The 18,867-nt window shown below is 45.1% G+C and overlaps 1 protein-coding gene across 1 annotated transcript; it reads right to left on the reverse strand.

Moving 5' to 3' along the window:
- Window positions 1-11,887: 11,887 nt before the first annotated feature.
- On the reverse strand, window positions 11,888-18,563 carry Angptl4 (angiopoietin-like 4). Its single transcript, NM_020581.2, has 7 exons — window positions 18,051-18,563; window positions 17,771-17,881; window positions 17,518-17,635; window positions 15,360-15,473; window positions 14,308-14,403; window positions 13,938-14,219; window positions 11,888-12,556 (listed from the first exon to the last, which is right to left on the reverse strand). The coding sequence occupies exons 1-7, from the start codon at window positions 18,378-18,380 to the stop codon at window positions 12,375-12,377; spliced, it is 1,233 nt and encodes a 410-aa protein (NP_065606.2). The 5' UTR covers window positions 18,381-18,563; the 3' UTR covers window positions 11,888-12,374.
- Window positions 18,564-18,867: the final 304 nt, after the last annotated feature.

An 18,867-nucleotide genomic window follows, 5' to 3' on the forward strand; every position in this document is an offset into this window, starting at 1 on the left:
ACCAAGCTAAAGCATATGTTGAAGCAATAGGGTGATAAATTCTATATAGGGAATGATGCAGGGTAAGAGGGAAATGTTACATTGGAAACTGGTGCTGTAACTGGAGTCGGGGGAAAACCCAGCCTCTGGCAGCTGAACAAGGTCTTAGTTAGGGTTTTGCTGCTGTGAACAGACACCATGACCAAGGCAAGTCTTATAAAAACAACATTTAATTGGGGCTGGCTTACAAGTTCAGAGGTTCAGTCCATTATCATCAAGGTGGGAGCATGGCAGCATTCAGGCAGGCATGGTGCAGGAGGAGCTGAGAGTTCTATGTCTTCATCCAAAGGCTGCTAGTGGAAGACTGACTCCTAGGCAACTAGGATGAGGATCTTAAACTCACACCCACAGAGGCACACCTACTCCAACCAGGTCACACCTCCAAATGGTGCCACTCCCTGGCACAAGAATATACAAACCATCACAAGTAAGGCTAGCCTAGTTAGCCCAATATGCCAATTAAAGAGATAGATAAAAAGAGTGTTTGCTTAACAAGAACAAAATCCTGGATTCTATAAACAGAACCACAAGTTTGTGTGTGTGTGCATATATAGTGTATGGCAATCTCTAGGCTAGCAGGAGCTACATGAGACCCTTTCAGAAGATGATGCAGGCATGTCTCTGTGACCTCAAGGCCATCCTGGTCTTTATAGTCAGTTCCAGAACTACATAAACTCTGAAGACAGACAGACACAGAGACACAGAGAGAAAGTTTATTTTTACTTTGTGTTCTTTTTAAATATACAAAATGGTATTTTGGTATACAAATGCGTTTAAGACCTGTAGTTAATTTTTGTGTGTGTAGCAAAGTGTCTGATATCTAAGGAAAGCTGTGGCATACGTTGCAAATGTATTGCTGTCTTTCAGAATGTTAGGAACACAAAATATGCATCACTTTCTTGATCTAGTTACTTTTTGTTTTCTCTTTCTAGTGACTAGGACCAAACCTAGAGCCTATATGCAAGTGCTTAGTGACTGAGTCACACACACAACCAGCCCTCACTTAAACTTTTGTAGTCACTAACAGAATTATCAGTACCAAGAGGGCAGGGGACTGTGTGCACAATGTTTCTGTACTCTTGTACTGAGCATCTGTTGAGTGAAGAATAACATAACTGCAGAGTCCACATGGTAGTTAAATAATACTTGTTTCTATTCTGGGTTTGGGGAATCCTGACTTTTTTCCACTTGTCACCCTTGACTACCTCATTCTGTCCCTCATCCTCCTGCATTCCTCAGCTAATCTTGGTTATTGGCTTTACATATTCAAGAAAACTAAACTACAGTTGAGGAATTATCTCCACCAGATTAGCCTATGGACATGTCTATGGACATTTTCTTGACTGCTAATAATTGAAATAGGAGAACCTAACCTATTTCAGTCAGTACTATCCCTAAGCAGGTAGGCCTTGACTGTAAGAAACATAGTTGTACATGAGCCTAGAAACAAGCTACTGTTGCGGCAGCCAGCAGCTCCCAACATGAACTCTGTTCGATTGATATGGCTACTCCAGCTGTAAGAGAGGAATCTAGCCGGGGCGAAAGAAGAAACTGAGCTAAGACAAATTCATTCTGATCAAAGCTCAAATTTTATTGTTGAGACACTAGTTATGAAGGAAGGGGGAGGGGACCCGATTCCCACCGAATAATCTCGGATCCAGTAGAAAGGTGAGCACGTGTGTGGCTCCGAACAGCAAAGCGGCAGGTTCCAGCAGTGGGCATGGCAGAACGAATGAGCAGGAAGCTCCACCCCTGAGCAAGCAGGTTTCAGGCTGGGGGAGGGGAGACTACAAGCTACTATGCAGTGTTCCTCTGTGGTCTCTGCTTCAGTTCCTGCTTTCAGATTCCTGTCTTGAGTTCCAGCCTTGGCTTCTCTTGGTGGACTGTAACCTGTAAGCCAAATAAATCTTTTCCTTGCCGGCTTGCTTTTGCTCAGCATTTTATCACAGCAACAGAGAAATAAACTAAAATATTCTGGTTCTAGTTGCTTCTCACCAACTTCATACTACCATTTAATCATGACCCTCATCACTAGACTGGGCAGTTTCTTCCTCTTTGCTCTCCCTCCTTTGCCCTCATCACTCACAGGCCACTGTTTTACCTAAAGCCACCAGAAAGAGTAGTTATTTATTTATTTAGCATCTCAGGTAGACCTAGTTGACCTTGAACTCACTATGTATCAGGGATGATGTTAAACAGGTCTTCTTGCTTCTTATTTCCAAGTGCTAAGGATAACAGGCACATATCTATCACCTCTTCTGTCTCAGAGGGAGTTTTTAAAACAAGTGAGATCATGTTAATTGTTTGATTAAAAACCTTTTAGAAAAATATTAGGAAGATAAAGACAAGAAACACCTTTTAATCCAACCTTCAGTAAACACTAAGTGCCTACTATGTGCTGGCAATTCAACACTGAAAGAGACGGTCTCAATAATCTCATGGCAGGTAGAATCTGGCAGCAAAGAGTTAAACAAAAGGAAACCTCTCATGATGGTGCATGGCAATAATCCAGCTACTATGGAAGCTGAGGCAGGAGGATCAAAGGAAACTTGAGACCATAGCCAGTTCTAGACCACACAAGTTTCCATAATCTTGCTGTTCTGAAGTTCAAACAAGACCTTGTTCCAACCATCTAGGCGTGGTACTACATACCTATGATCCCAACACTTGAGAGGCAGAGGCCAGACAGAGGCTATCCAGTTCAAACTCATCCTTGACAAAATTGTAAATTTGGAGCCAGCCTGAGTTATACCACACCACATCTCAAATGATGATAATAAACCAGTGAACAGGGCCGGCAAGATGGCTTAGTAAGTAAAGTGCTGGCCTCTGGTGGTCTAAATTCAATCACTGGAGCCTAAGTAAAAGTGGAAGGAGAGAACTGAATCGAGAAAGTTGTCCTCTGACCCCCATGCACACCACTGCACGTGTTGCCCACCAAACAACCCTACAGAGAACAAACTAACAAAAAGAAAACATGAAACAACTAAAGCCACTAATGCCATCCTGAGTCCACTGCTTTGAGTTTCATCTAATCTAACACCATTAATGTTATGACTTGGGCCAGGTGGTGGGTGGTACATGCCTTTAATTCTAGCACTCAGGAGGCAGAAGCAAGTGGATATCTTGAGTTCGAGCCAAACCTGGTCTACAGAGGGAGTTCCAGGACAGCCAAGGCTACACAGAGATACCCTTTCTCAAAAAACCAAACAACAAGAAAACAAAACAAAACAAAAACAGGCACACAATATATTACGTTGGAGGTTAAACTCTAACACATTGAGTGTTTGTTTGGCTTGGTTTTGGTTTTGCACGAAATGGACTAGCCTTGTACTCCTGGTCCTCCTACCTCTTCCAACACAACTATAACCAGATTTTGAGGCAAAAGGCACTGCTCTTGAAGTTTCAACCAGTCAGGCTCAACCATCTTAATACTCTAATTAAAGGCGTAAATAATGGTTGAAAGAAGAAAAAGGAGACTTATTTAATTAGTCACCATGGAAAGAGGGAACCTCAAAAAGGGTTAAATGACCACAAGTTTCTTTTTTTAGGATACTGATATGAACTTTTGGTTTTAGATAGAGGAAGAATTAGGGCAAGGGCAAGATGTGTGCATAATTAAGTAGCTTTCGTCTAGAAATGGTCCCAGCTCCTCCTCTCTGGTGGCTGCTAAGATATCAGTCTGTTAAACTATAATCCATTGATAGTGTCTCTTAGCATTGTCGCTAGCTATGGAGGGGACTGATCTGGTTTCCTACAGGATGATCTGCTCCAGTGGGCAGCCTTCCCCACATAGAAAACAGCTCTCATCTTTGGGATGCTCTATCTACCCTGTGAAGCTCCAGTCTTCAAGATAAACTGTAGGTCGTGAGCTGAAATTCCCAGGAAAACGCCACACCTGAATTAAGGATTCTATGAGACCAATTGATTGACTACGATTCAGCATTGCAGACAGTTGACATGCTGCAGGTCCAGCCAGGTATAGTGCAGCATACATTTAAATTCAGCACTAGGGAGGCATAGGTAGGTATATCTTTGAGTTTGAGACTAGCCTGATCTACAGAGTGAGATCCAGGATAGCCAGGGCTTAGGAAAACACTCTTTCTCAATACACACATATACACGCACACACAAATATTGTGGGTCAATTGCCAAACTATGCAACTTTAGCCTTGTTTAAATTTAAAAAAATGTGTATGAGTACTTTGCCTACATGTATATATGTGTACCACAGGCTTATAGCCAGAAGAAGCCATCAAAAGTCCTGGAAGTGCAGTTACAAATGGCTTTGAGCTACCCTGTGAATGCTGAGAACTGAACCCAGATACTCTGTAAGAGCAGCAAATGCTCTTAAGCACTGAGCTATCTCTCTGGCCTCTCTTTAGCCCTCATAATAGCCAGTCATAGTCTGGCAAGATAGGTCATATAGTAACAATGATGCTGCACAATGCCTGTAGAGTAGACTTTTTAAAAAGTTTTTTATTGGCTAATGTGATGGTGCATGCCTTTACTCCTAGCACTTGGGAGACAGAGGCAAGAGGATCTCTGTGAATTTGAGGCTTTATCTACATAGTGAATTCCAGGACAGCCAGAACTATGTAGAAAGACCATCTCTCATATATACAAACAAACAAACAAACAAATAAGTAAGTAAATAGTTAACTAACTCAGGGGGCTGGAGAGATGGCTCAGTGGTTAAGAGCACTGACTGCTCTCCCAGAGGTCCTAAGTTCAATTCCCAGCAACCACATGGTGGTTTACAACCATCTATAATGAAATCCAATGCCCTCTTCTGGTGTGTCTGCCCTTTTCTGGTGTGTCTGAGGGCAGCTACAGTGTACTCATAAACAAATAAATAAGTAAAAATCTTTTAAAAAAACCCAAAAAACAAAAAACAAAAAACTCCACTCATGGGGCTAGAAAGATGACTTAGTGTTAAGAACACTGGCTGCTTTTCCAGAAGACTCAGGCTCATTCCCAGAATCCACATAGCAGCTCACAGTCATCCGTAACTCCAGCTCTAGCAGATCTAATGTCCTATCCTGTCCTTCTCAGGCACTGCACACGCATGGTGCACAGATACACATGCAGGCAAAACACCCAAACACAGAGAATAATTTTTTTTTAATCTACTCATTTTCTACCTTGGTGTCTTTTGGCATGTATCAGTTAGTAACTAGCTTTTATGTAGCCCCCCCCCCCAAATCCCAGTATACCATCAGATAGTATTAAAAATACTATAATAAAGATTTCCCCATTTTTGCTGTAACCTGCCTACCTGATGTTCCCACAGTTGTGTTTGAAAAATGCCTGTAGTTATGACTTTCTTTTGCTCTATGACTATAAAAAAAATTACAAAATGGTTACCATTTTTGGACCATGGTAACCAGGGTAAGCTGAATGCAAGCTTCAAGGTCACAGTCACTTATCGTTGGCTACAGAATGAACTGTCTCTTATTCCATCTGAGGTGCGAGCTGTGTTTACAAAGTTTCAGGACAATGACTCTGTGCCTTTAGCCTTTAAACAGAAAACAGTGTAGTAGAGATTTCACATAGGCTCAGACATAAATCAAAGGCAGAGAGGCCCGGTGTTTATCTTGCCTTTAGTTCCTCTGTGAGAAGTCAATGGTATTTTTTCTTTTAAAATATTTTTATTTTTATTACAGTGTGTGTGTGTGTGTGTGTGTGTGTGTGTGTGTGTGTGTGTGTAGGGCAACCTGCATGAGTTGGTTCTGTCATTCCACCCACTGTGTAGATTCTCAGAATTGAACTCAGTTCCTCAGGCTTGGTGGCAAGTGCCTTTATTGTTGGACCATCTCAAAAAAACCTCAGTGGTTGTCTTCTCTTTTCTTTTTAAGCAAAAGCAGGTTAATTTTTTTTTAAGTTATTGTAGCTAAGTGGTAATGGCATAAACCTTTAATTCCCGTACTTTAAAACGGGAGAGGCAGAGGCAGGCAGAGCTCTGTGAGTTCCAGGCCAGCCAAGGTTATACAGAGAAATCCTATCTTGAAAAACAAAAACAAAGAACAAAAACAACAACAAACTTATTGCATTTATTTATTTGTTAATGTGTATAAGTGTGTGCCTATATATGAAGGTCAGAGAACAACTGGTAGCAGTCCTCTTCTTCCACCATGTAGGTCTTCCAGATCAAACTCAGGTTCTCAGAGATGGCAGAAAGACGCCTTTACTGCCTAAGCCATTTGGCTAGTGCATCAAAAGCAGTTTCTTTCTTTCTTTCTTTCTTTCTTTCTTTCTTTCTTTCTTTCTTTCTTTCTTTCTTCCTTCCTTTCTTTCTTCTTTCTTTCTTTCTTCTTTCTTTCTTTCTTCTTTCTTCCTTTCTTTCTCTCTTTCTTCCTTTCTTTCTCTCTTTCTTTTTTTAAGATTTATTTATTTATTTTTATGTATATGACTACACTGTAGTTGTGAGCCTTCATGTGGTTGTTGGGAATTGAATTTAGGACCTCTACTCACTCCAGTCGGTCCTGCTCACTCAGTCCCTGCTCGCTCTGGCTCAAAGATTTATTTATTATTTTAAATAAGTACACTGTAGCTGTCTTCAGACAACACCAGAAGAGGGAGTCAGATCTCATTACTGGTGGTTGTGAGCCACCATGTGGTTGCTGGGATTTGAACTCAGGACCTTTGGAAGAGCAGTCAGCGCTCTTACCCACTGAGCCATCTTGCCAGCCCCAAAAGCAGTTTCTAAGTGCCCATTACAGCATGAGCTTTGTGCAGACATATTCAAACTGTAGCAGTGGAAGCTGGGGGCTTGGCTCCATTGGTAGAGTACTTGCCTAACATGTACAATGCCCTGGATTCCATCTCTACGGACTGTGCATAAACTCAGCATGATGGTGCATGCTTTTCACCCTGGTACTCAGGAGGTAGAAGGGGGAGGATCAGGAGTTCAAAGTCAACCTTGACTACACAGCAAGTCTGAGAACCATTTGAGACCCTGACTCAAAAAAAAAAAAAATGACATTCTGCTTCTTTTTTTTCTTTTCTTTTCTTTTTTTTTTTTTTCTTTCTTGAGACAGTGTTTCTCTATAACCTTGGCTGTCCTGGAACTCACTCTGTAGAAAGGGCTGGCCTCGAACTCAGAAATCCTCCTGTCTCTGCCTCTCAAGTGCTGGGATTAAAGGCATGGGCTACCACTGCCCAGCTGACATTCTGTTTCTAAAATGAGTCTGTTATGGAAATGATCGAGGTGGTAAGATACTTGCCCTTCAAGCAAGCATGAGGAGCTGAGTCTAAATCTCCAGCAGTCCATTTAAAAAGCTGAGGTGGGGGCTGGACAGATGGCTCAGTGGTTAAGATTGCCAGTTGGTTGCTCTTGCAGAGTTCCTGAGTTCAATTTCCAGCATTCACATGGTGGCTTACAACCATCTGTAATGGGATCCGAAGCTCGTTTCTGATGTGCATAAAGATAGCATACTACATTAAATTTAAAAAAAAAAAAGGCTGAGAATCTGAGGTGGCAGCAACCATTACTGGGGAAGAGCAAGGTCCCTAATACATGCTGGCCAGCCAGTCTGTCTTAATCTATGAGCCCCTGGTTCAATGAAACATCCTACCTCAAAAAATAAATCAGAGCCAGGTGATGGTGGCGCACGCCTTTAATCCTAGCACTCAGGAGGCAGAGGCAGGTGGATTTCTGAGTTAGAGGCCAGCCTGGTCTACAAAGTGAGTTCCGGGACAGCCAGGGCTATTTATACAGAGAAACCCTGTCTCGAAAAACCAAACCAAAAACAAACAAACAAACAAATAAATAAGAGAATAATTAAAGACACCACTATTGACTTAAGTGGAAACTTGTAGTTTCTTTGGAAAGTGAGTTATGTCAAATGATGGTTTGCTGGGGCACACAGGTGAAAGGATGTCTTGCTAAAGCAGGCACATGAAAGACTGTCTTCCAGAAGCAGAAACCGGTGAAAGGTTGTTTTGATATAGGAAGCGTGTGAAAGGACCAGTGATGAAGGAGTATAAATATGACTCCACAGACAGTGGGAGACAAGCACTGACCACTGGTTTCGTTTGTTCCACTTCTCTATTCTTCACTAGCGACTCACATGTATTGGTTCATCTTACATAGCATTGCTGAGCTCAACGTGAGGTAAGAAAGTCCAACACAGAACAACTTGTGAGGTTCCTGAGGCAGCTTGCCTTTTCAGTGGCCTTGGGTCAGGCCAGATGGCGAGCCTGGCAGTTTCTTCAGGATTGAACTACAGCTGCTGGTTCAAGTATGGTGTCTGCCTGCCTAGAGGACTGGTCTGCAGATGAACAGTCGTATTTGGTGTTTGCTACAGGACTGAACTGCTGCCAAAGAAGGTTGCGCTTGCCCCCAAAGAACTACTGCTGAACAGGTCCACCTCCCCCATATCCTAACAACTTTTCTCTTTTACTACCTCTGCTGGGTGGTGGGCTAGAGGAGAGGTTGAACCCTTATTAAAAGTAAGTTGCAAAAAAATGTATGCCTACAATTGGCCTCTAGCCTTCACATGCACAGTGTGTATCAACCCACCCTGTATCAAACGCATACACATGAACTCATATACACACATATTTTATGAATGGAACTACATTTTGAAAAAGTACCCCCCTTCAGTTTTGGGGGATGGAACCAAATGCTGCCTTAATGAATATGAGGTAGGTACAGTGCTCTACAACTAAGATACAGCCCCAACCTATCATTTTGGTGGCTTGTTGTTTTGACTTGGTTTTGGCTTTTGAGATAGGGTCCCACTGTATCTCAGGCTGGCCTGGAACTGACTGTGTAGTTGAGCTTGGCTTCAAATTTGTGAGTCTGCTGCCTCAGCTTCCCAAGAAGCGAATGTGTGTCACGGCATCTGCGTTGTGTGAACTGGGCAGGCGCTCTGCCTTGAACCAATTCCCTTCCCTTCAGAGTGATGGTGTTTTTTTTTCCTTTTGGTTTTCATTCTCTCTCTCTCTCTCTCTCCCTCCTTTGTGTATGGTCTTTGTGTATGTCTGTGTATGATAATCTTTTAATTAATTAATTTTTTATGTGCATGTATGTTTTGCCTATGAAGGCCAGAAGAGGAAGTCAGATACCCGAGAATGTGAGAATGGGAAGTATGAACAGTTGTGAACTGCCAAGTGGATGCTAGAAATCAATCCCATGTAACCCTGAGCCATCTCTGCAGCCCTGACTTAAAACTCTTGATCTTCATACCTTCATCTTCCAAATACTGTCATTAAAGAATATTATGATTGGAGAATGTTGTTCTAGGAACTCAGGTCTTCATGCATGCTAGGCAAAACACTCTAAGGGTTTTTTGTTTTTGTTTTTGTTTTTTTGAGGCAGGGTCTTACATACCCCAGGCTGGCCTCCATCTCACTAGGCAGCCAGGGATAATCTTGATTATCTTTCTTCTACCCACCTTCCAAACGCTGGAATTACAGGCATATGCCAGTATACTTTACTGACACAGTCTGATTTCTTTAAGTAAAATTTACATAAACCATATCTAATGAACAAATGCTAAGTGTAGATTTGCTGAGTCAAAAGTATAGGTTGGTGTACCCTTGACTTTTATTTTTGTCTCTCCCCACACCCCATGCTGTGTGTTGAACCTAAGACATGCTTAATAAGCACACCATCCTGAAATATTTTCAGTTCTATGTTTATATTTTTAAAAGTATTTTAGGGGTTGGAGAGATGGCTTAGTGGTTAAGTGCACTGGCTGTTCTTCCAGAAGTCCTGGGTTCAAGTCTCAGGACCAATATAAATAAATAAATAATAGGGTTTAAAAAATGGCTCAGTAATTGGAAGTGCTTGCTGTTCTTGCAGAGGAGCCATGTTTGATTCATAGCACCCACGTTGATGCTCTTTTACCTGGTGAGCCATCTCACTAGCCTCAAGTGTGTTTTTGTGATATAGAACAATACTCCTGTCTGTCCCTCCTCTTCTCTCATACCATTTTGGTATGGTCAAAAATGTCAAGAATTGGGCTGGTGAGATGGCTCAGTGGGTAAGAGCACCCGGCTGCTCTTCCAAAGGTCTGGAGTTCAAATCCCAGCAACCACATGGTGGCTCAAAACCATCCGTAACGAGATCTGACTCCCTCTTCTGGAGTGTCTGAAGACAGCTACAGTGTACTTACATATAATAAATAAATTTAAAAAAAATGTCAAGAATTTACTGAAAACCTTGTGTTTGTGTTTATGCTACCAATATGCTACCCAGTATGGCAGTCACTAGCCAGTGGCTCATGTTCAATAAGTCTGTGTGTCATGGCTGGTCCAAACTGAGAAGTGCTAGAAGCAGATAATACATACAGCCATCAGAATAACTTAGAAGAAATTTAAAAAAATAGCATAAGCTAGGAAGGGTAGGTCTAGCCTGTCATTGAAGCAGTCAGAAAGTGGAGGCAGGAGGAGCAAGGCAAGCCTCAGCAACATACTGACTTAGAGGCCAGCTTAGGCTATAGGAAACCTCGTCTCAAAATGCAAAAGCTCTGTAAAATATTGATCACACATTGAATAGGAAAATGTGTGGCACTGGCAAGATGGCCTACCAGGTGAAGGAGGTTGCTGCCAAGTGTGGATTCCTGAGACACACGTGAAGGATCGACCTGCAAGCTGTCCTCTGAACTTTGTACAAGCGTCAAGGCAGAAGTTTGCCCACGTGTATAAATGATGAATAAATAAATACATAAGCAATCAAACAAATAAATACTTTTTTAACGTCTTTGTTTTTATTAGTCAAGGTCTTACTATATAGCCTAAGTTGGACTCAAACTCATGGTAATTCTGGTCCCCCTGCCTCAGCTCCCCAAGTGCTGAAATTACAAGTATGGAATATGACATCGGGTTTAGATTTCTAAAATTAACTTCATCTCATTTTGCTTTTCTCTCTTCTTTTTCTTTCTTGTAGCCCAGGTTACCTCAACTTCTAATCCTCATGCCTCCACCTCCCAAATACGAGCATTACAGTGTTATCTAGCGCTATACTTTATTTATGCAGTGCTGCTGGGAAAGAACCCAGGGTCTGTGCATGCTTCGTATGTCCAGTTGAGCTACATCTACAGTACTCACCCTGTTTGTGATACAGGATCTTGTTGTATTGCCTAGTCTGGCTTAGAGTTTGCAAAGCTCCTATGTCCAGCTCCCAGGGGCTGGAGATCTGTGTGTACCCCACCGAGTACTGATCAGAAAGACTTTTTACTTGTCTCTATCACCAACTTCCCTAATGATTGGACTGCATGAGTTATATGATTTTTAACTTTTAAAAATTAAAAAAAAAACAATTATTGTGTATATATCTGTGTGACAGCCCAAGTGCCATGGCTTGTATGTGGTGGTCAAAGGCCAACTTTGCGGAATCTGTTCTGTCCTTTGACCTTTTGGGTGCTTGAACTCAGTCACCAGGCTTAGACAGCAAGTGTTTGGAATCATTAAGCCATTTCCCTAACTCTGTTTTTTAAACAATACTTTCTTTTCTATATGAGTGCCTAAATATTTGCATATTATCACATTTGTACAGGAGCCAGTAGAGGTCAGAGGCGGCATTGGACCCCCTTGAAGTAGAGTTATAGGCTATTGTTAGCTGCTATGTAAAGGCTGGGAACCAAACCCAGGCCCTCTGGAAGAACGAATGTTCCTAATCACTGAGCCATCTCCCTGGACCTGTTTTGAGATTTTGAAATATAAACAAGAGAGGCTCACATCATGAAATACTAAAAGAAGGAAGCTGAAATCACTGGGAAGGAATAGCCAACCAGTTCTGTCCTTAACGGATCTGGGAATACGATGTCCGAGGAACATGTTTACTTGAACTTTGAAACTATTCACTTTGAAAAATCAAATGAAACAACAGAGAACAAAATGTTCTGAGGTTGTTTTTATTGTAAGAATGCTGTGAGCTGTGCCTGGGAACCACAGTTAGCACCTGTGCATCCACAGCACCTACAACAGCACCATGAGTGTATCCAGGGCTCCTGGCACCCTGTCTCCAGTCAGTCAATATGACTGAGTCCGCCATTAAGGGCCCAGCTAGTTGGACTGTAGTGGTCCCTCTGCATCCCCAACTTCTCTGGTAGGCGAGAAGTGATATTCAGTGCCCCTCGAGCCCATGTTTTCTGGATCTGGGCCATTTGTTTCCTGTTGCTCTGACTGTTTCAGACAACAATGCTTGCAGACCCCAACACGGAAAAGGGGTCCTCCAGTCTCTCCAGTTACGGGCTTCTTCTTTGTCCACAAGACGCAGATAGCCCTACTTAGAGCTCCTGCCCCCAGCAGAGAATGGCCAAATCTCAGGGCCACAACCAAAGTCACTGTCTTCTTAGGCCTGGAACCAGGCTCCAGTGAGGAGGCTAAGAGGCTGCTGTAGCCTCCATGGGCTGGATCAGCAGGGTGGTAGCCTGCAGAGGATAGTAGCGGCCCTTCCATGTTTTCCAGAAGATACCCTTTTTACGCTCCTGCCGTTGCCGTGGGATAGAGTGGAAGTATTGTCCATTGAGATTGGAATGGCTACAGGTACCAAACCACCAGCCACCTATAGGGTTAAAGAACAGGAGATGTGGTCAAGGTCTTGGGTTTCCATACTGAGAGAGAGAGAGAGAGAGAGAGGAGAGAGAGAGAGAGAGAGCACAGTTGGAGACAAGATGAACTTTGGATTTTACACCTTTAGAATTTATTACATTTATTTACTTTGTGTTCCCGTGTATATGTGTGTGGGTGTACATGCCACAGTGGGTATGAAGGTCAGAGGACAGCTTGTGGGAGCGAGCCAGTGATCTCTTTCTACTATGTGAGTCTTGGAGATCAAACTTAGGTCTTCAGGATTGTAGGCAAACACTGTTACTGGCTGAGCCATCTCATAAGTCCTATTTTTGTTTTGTGACGGGGTCTCCTATCGGGCTGGCCTCAAACTCTCCACGTGGCCAAAGACAATTTAAAATGTCTGCTTTACCTGCCTCCTCTTTCTGAGTCTATGGTTGACATTGCACAACCATGTGTGTTTTATATGGTATGGGTAATGAAACCTAGGCCTTCACTCATGTTAGGTAGGTTCTCTGCCAAATGAGCTACACTATGAAGCAGTTTGTGGGTAGAAATTTGTAGTCACAGTGCTCAGCAGTATGATAGGAAGTTTGAGGCCAGCCTGCTCTTTATAATTTGATCCTGACTGAATAAGTGAAGCAGAAAAAGAGCTAGTACTGTAGCTCATTTGTTACAGTGCTTGCCTACCAGACATGGAATTGTGGGATTGATCCTCAGGAGCACAATGGCACATGCCTGTTACCCCAACACTCAGGAGTTAGAGGCTGATGCCCCCCTCCCTTTTTAAATGGTTTATTTATTTAATGTATATGAATACACCATTGCTCTCTTCAGACACACCAGAAGAGGGCATCAGACCCCATTGGAGGTGGTTGTGAGCCACCATGGAGTTGCTGGGAATTGAACTCAGGACCCCTGGGAAGAGCAGTCAGTGCTCTTAACCACTGAGCCATCTTTCCAGCTCCGAGGCTGACCCTTTAAGCTTATCTTTAGCTGTATAACAAGTTCAAGGCCAGCTAGAGCTATATAAGACCCTGAGTCAAACAGACAACAAAAACAAAACACCAGGGGTCAGGGTGTAGCTCTGTGCCAGAATGGCACAAGACCCTATACCTCAGAATTGAAAAGAATAAGACAAGGGTTTGTCTTGGCTTTGCCCTGTGGCAGCTACACACCCACAAATGTTCTCAGTTGAATTTTCAAAAGCAGGCACCATGATTATGTTCACTTAAAGACAGGGAAACTGAAAACAGCAGAGATTAATTCAATGACTGGCCCATAGGCACACAGGAGGCAAGGAGAAAAGGGGGGCAGGGCATGGATACACACTTTGGGACTGAATGTAGGCTACAGTGGGAATAAAACCTGCTTACCAGAGAGGCTCTTGGCACAGTTAAGGTCCCCACGGAGGTCATGGTCTTGGTCCCAAGTAGAGAAGGGCAGGGAAAGGCCATTGGGGGAAACATTGGTGGCACCCAGCTCATTGGCCGTGGGCTCAGTGAGCTGCAGGCTGTAGGCTGTGTCCTCACCCCCCAAATGGATGGGAAATTGGAGCAATTTGGCATTGCCATCCCAGTCCTGGAGCTGCACAGCCAATTGGCTTCCTCGGTTCCCTGTGATGCTGTGCATCTTTTCCAGGCCCAGCCAGAACTCGCCTGAATCAAGAGAAATCATATGTGAGCCAGGCTCAACTCTCGCACCCTTTGCTCCTTCCATGACTATGGCCTCCAGAGAAACACCTACCTTGGGGATCTCCGAAGCCATCCTTGTAGGCTTCCCAGGACTGGTTGAAGTCCACAGAGCCGTTCAGGCGTCTCTGAATCACTGTCCAGCCTCCATCTGCCCAGAAAGACAAAAAGTCACCAGAAGTCCCTTCTCACAGGGAAACTGATAGCCCTACCTAGCTTGCAAGCCTAATATCATGCTCCCATACAATCCCAGGAAGGGCAACACACTCATCAGTCCCCGCAGGGGGTGGGATCAGAACAGACTTCTATCCTAGGAGCCTGCAGGAACCAGGAGTATATGTGTTTTGTTGTTTGAAACAGAGTCTCTACCTTAGACTACCTTTTTCCTATAGCCCAAGCTGTCCTTCAACTCACTATGTAACTGTGGATGATCTCAAACTCCTCATCAGCCTGCTACCACCTCCAGAGTTTTGGGTAGCAGACTTGCACTATCATACCCATTTTATGCAGTGTTGGAGATGGAAGCCAGGGCTTCATACATTCAATGGAAGCGCTTTACCAACTGAGCTTTATTCCCAGCCCATGAAGACTGAGATAAGGCTGGCCTTGCACTTTCAACAATCATTTTGCCTCAACCTCCCAAGTATTGGGATTATAAATATAGGCACAAGTCACCATATCCAACTGTGGTTCTATGCATTGAATTTAGGGTCTTGTACATTGTAGGAGGCACTTTCCCATTAAGCTATGCCCCCAGCTCACTTATATTTTGTTATTGCATGACAGGGTTATACTAAGTTACCCAGGCTGGCCTTGATCTCACCTTGTAGATGACTAGGCCTGGACAGCTGTACACCTTAACCACAGAAACCTATCACTGAGCTTGCGATGCCTGTCAATAGGGAAGAAGATTATCTATATACCTCCTACAGGCTACATCCTACAAGCTGCATAATAGGGTGTGTGTTACTGTGGAAGGATCTCAGGAGCTTATACAAGCTAGGTAAGTGCTTGTAATTATTGATCTATACATGGCTTTATTTTATGACATCAGGGCTGTGCATGGCAAGGAGGCTCCTTGGGGGGGTGGGTGTCAGCACATCCTACCTGAAGTCATCTCACAGTTGACCAAAAATGGTGGAGACCCCAGAGGCTGGATCTGGAAAAGTCCACTGTGCCGCTCCCCTTCTTGGAAGAGTTCCTGGCAGTCCCGGGGCGGCCCTGAAAGTAGACAAAGGGAGAGAGTGAAGCAGGAGAGAAGCCCCCAGTGATTTCAGGAGACTGGTGAGTGTGAAGGCTGGGTGGTAGAGGATGAGCCCCAGGGTGATTTGCCTAAACTCGTTCCTGCCTCATTATAGCATTCTCCAGTAGGGTCCTCAAGGCACACTAAGGAACGGTCAGTCCCTTGACCAATCTTCACTCTTCCCACTCTGCTTGTCTACCCTCTCAGGTCACAAAGGCTTCTCTCCCTGAGCCTTTTTCCCATGTATCACACCTTCCTGTTATTGACAATCAGCACATGGTCCTGATGCCAGGGATTCCATTTTCCCATTCCTTTCTCTGGGTCTCAGCTTCTAAAAGGATGCTATTCCACTCTCTCAAGCCCTGTTAGACTCCCAAAAGTGAACAGAGGTATTGTCGCTGATGAAGAGTCATCTGGAGGCATGTCCCCACTCCTCCCACTGAGGCCAGAGACGAGGAGGAAGTTTGTCCACAGTAGGGACCTGTAACCACCTAAAGCCTACCCCACAGTCAGTGTTTCAGTGAAGACTTCAAACAATGGACGGGGTGGATCTGGGGTAAGGCAAGAGCTGAGCTGACTGAGCAAAGGGGTACTCTGAATTAGTAGAAGATGCTGACAGTGGGACTGGGAGACTGAGGCTGGGTGTGTGTGTGGGATACGGCTATGTCTGTTACCAGAAGAAGGGGGAAGAGGAAGAAAAGAAAAAGAGGAGAGGAGGAGAGAAAGAACTTGGCCTTGACAAGTCCTCTAAATTCAGGAAGAACCACCCCCAGCCCAGCCAGGGAAAGTAGGAGAAAGGTCACTGGGGGAGGGGCATGCAGGCACTTTCTGCCAGCCAGCTCCGTCTGCACTGCCAGGAGTGGGGGCAGACCCAGAAAGATGGGAAGTATACTTTCCAATCCCTCGGGCAGCTAGCTCCCTTTCCCCTACTTTCCTCTCATCCAATCGGGACAGGCACACTGCCAAACCACCCATGTGGTTCCCATTAGGGCCAGCTGTTTGTCTCTCCAGCTCTGAACTTTCCTCTACTTGGCTAGGCTGAGTCTGGGAGTTCCAAAGCCACAAAACCACCCCCTCAGCTCTTCTCTTCCACCACATCACCCATCCAGAACCTATGCCTGCCGACCCTGGAAAAGCTCATCCATGACCCTCGCCATGCCTAGGTACTTGCCTAAGTAAAAGCCAGGGGAGGAATTAAGTCTAAGGAGGATTGGGCTGAAAGCCAGCAAGCAGCCTTAGGGTGTGAAGGGGATATCCAAACTTTCACCTAGTTGGCTGTGGAGAGCCACAGATGTCAAGAAGGGTGAACGAATAGGCATGAACTCAGGGTTGGAACTGGGAGCCTCTGACTCTGTGCCCCCCATCCCCCACCCGCCCATCCCGCACTGCGTAGCTCCACACACACTTCAATTTGAAACAAAGTATTGGGCATGGACATCCACAATCTAAGACCTAGAAATTGTGATCGAAACTGTTATGTATATATGTGTATGTGACTGGATGGAAGCATACAGGACAAAGGATCTGTATCTGTAAGATGTAAGAGGATGTGTCTAGTCTAGGAGCCGGGGTGGGGGTGTGCTTACTCTGGTTTTCCCTTTTATAGTTACATCAAGAGATGTTGGAGGGTTCCAAACCTCGGGAACGCACACACATCCACACACAGCCCTGGATTCCTTTGCATGATGTCCCTGAGCTACACCACCATCTCCCAGAACCCCTGAAACTTTAGCTCCTTATGATCTGCCTTCCTCTACTTGTTCTGGTTAACGGCTAATAAGATTTTGGGAAGATTCTTGCTGGGAAAGAATGGTGGGGTGGTCTGGCCAAGCAGGATCATAAGTGAAGAGGGTGCAATATATAAAAATACCCTTGATGAGAGCCTAGTGAGCCCACAGGAACCCAAGGCCAGAATCTCTTTCTTTCCTATTAAGGTGGACCTGACAAGAAGGCTAAGGATTGGAATGGCAAGTGGGGTGGTTGGGGAGTTGCCAGATGACAGCAAAGACCAGAGATACTCACTGTGTAAGTGGGTGGCGTTGGGAGTCAAGCCAATGAGCTGGGTCATCTTGGGAAGCCTCTTTCCCCTCGAAGTCTTGTCTACTCCATTGTCTAGGTGCGTGGGGGCCAAGAGGTCTATCTAAGACCGGGCAGGAAACGGGTGGTTAGATCTTTTGACTCATGCCATAACAACTGCTTAGCCACATTTCATCACTACATTTCACCCCCACTTTGTTTCCTCTTTCCCATTTGGGCCAATTGCTGGGGTAATTACCTGGCTCTGAAGATTCTGTATTCTCAGATTCTGCTTTGATAGGTATCTCTGCTGCTGGGCCACCTTCTGGAACAATTGCTGGATCTTGCTGTTTTGAGCCTTGAGCTGAGTCTGAAGATATGCAAGGCTAGTGAAGACCTGGCTTTATGTCGGCAACCTCCTCTTATTCACCCTCCCTTCTACCCTTTCACAGTCTGCTCTGAGGCCCTTCTCCACCCAGGTCCTGGAGTACTAGACTCGTTAGTCTAAGTAGAGTCAGAGTCCTAGTAGATGCGCCTACCTGCAAACTCTGCAGAGTCTCAGGAGTCTGGCCTTCAGGGACTCTATCCTCGGAGTCTTTGAAGGGTGCATCTTTTCCCTTGGGCCCCTGACAAGCGTTACCACAGGCAGCCATGCGGCGCTCCAGCGCGCCCAGCTGCCCACGGGTGCGCTCCACGTGTTCGCGCAGCCCATGGCCGAGCTGTAGCAGCCCGTGAGCCAGCAAGTTCATCTCGTCCCAGGATGCAAAGCGCGGTGGCTCTGGCTGTGCAGGGCGCCCTTGCGCGCTCAAAAGCCCCGCAGTAGCCGCGCATAGCACCAGGGCAGCGCCTGCTGTCGGAGCGCAGCGCATGATTCTGGGGGTGGCCTTGGGTGCAGCAACGCTAGGACTCCGGAACGCAGGAGTTCAAGACCCAGCAGCTGGAGTTCTGGGGGAGCCGGCTCAGACTTAGACTTGCTCTGGTGCAGAAGAAGATCTGGAGCCCGTAGCTCATAAGCGTTTCACGGTTGCACCTAAAGCCCCACTTTATAAAGCGGGTGTGGGAGTGGGAGGGAGAGCATTGGAGGCGGGGCCCGGGGGCGGAGCGAGTGGCCAAGTTTTAGGGTGCAATGCCACAGGCTTTGTAGTTACGAGTGTGTGTGTGTGGCGTGTGTGTGTGTGTGTGTGTGTGTGTGTGTGTGTGTGTGTATGAAGAGTTCTTGGGGATGGCTGCTTCGCCTTCCTTGCGACCTAATAAGCGACGTGACTGTCTGTGCACTGCATGGTTCATCCTAAGGCCGGAAATTCCCAGCCCTAGCCCGCATCCCAGCCCGGTTCAATGGAGGAAAGGGCGTACAAA

The sequence above is a fragment of the Mus musculus genome, chromosome 17 (genome assembly GCF_000001635.26).
Source record: "Mus musculus strain C57BL/6J chromosome 17, GRCm38.p6 C57BL/6J".
NCBI lineage: Eukaryota > Metazoa > Chordata > Mammalia > Rodentia > Muridae > Mus > Mus musculus.

Bases quoted from the DNA above. Each gene is read 5' to 3' on its own strand.
- Angptl4 (NM_020581.2), bottom strand. From the start codon at position 18,380: ATGCGCTGCGCTCCGACAGCAGGCGCTGCCCTGGTGCTATGCGCGGCT. The intron at 15,474-17,517 runs GTGAGTATCTCT...GTCTACTTTCAG, and splicing joins CAACGCCACCCACTTACACA to GGCCGCCCCGGGACTGCCAG. The intron at 14,220-14,307 runs GTAGGTGTTTCT...CTCTTGATTCAG, and splicing joins TGGCTTCGGAGATCCCCAAG to GCGAGTTCTGGCTGGGCCTG.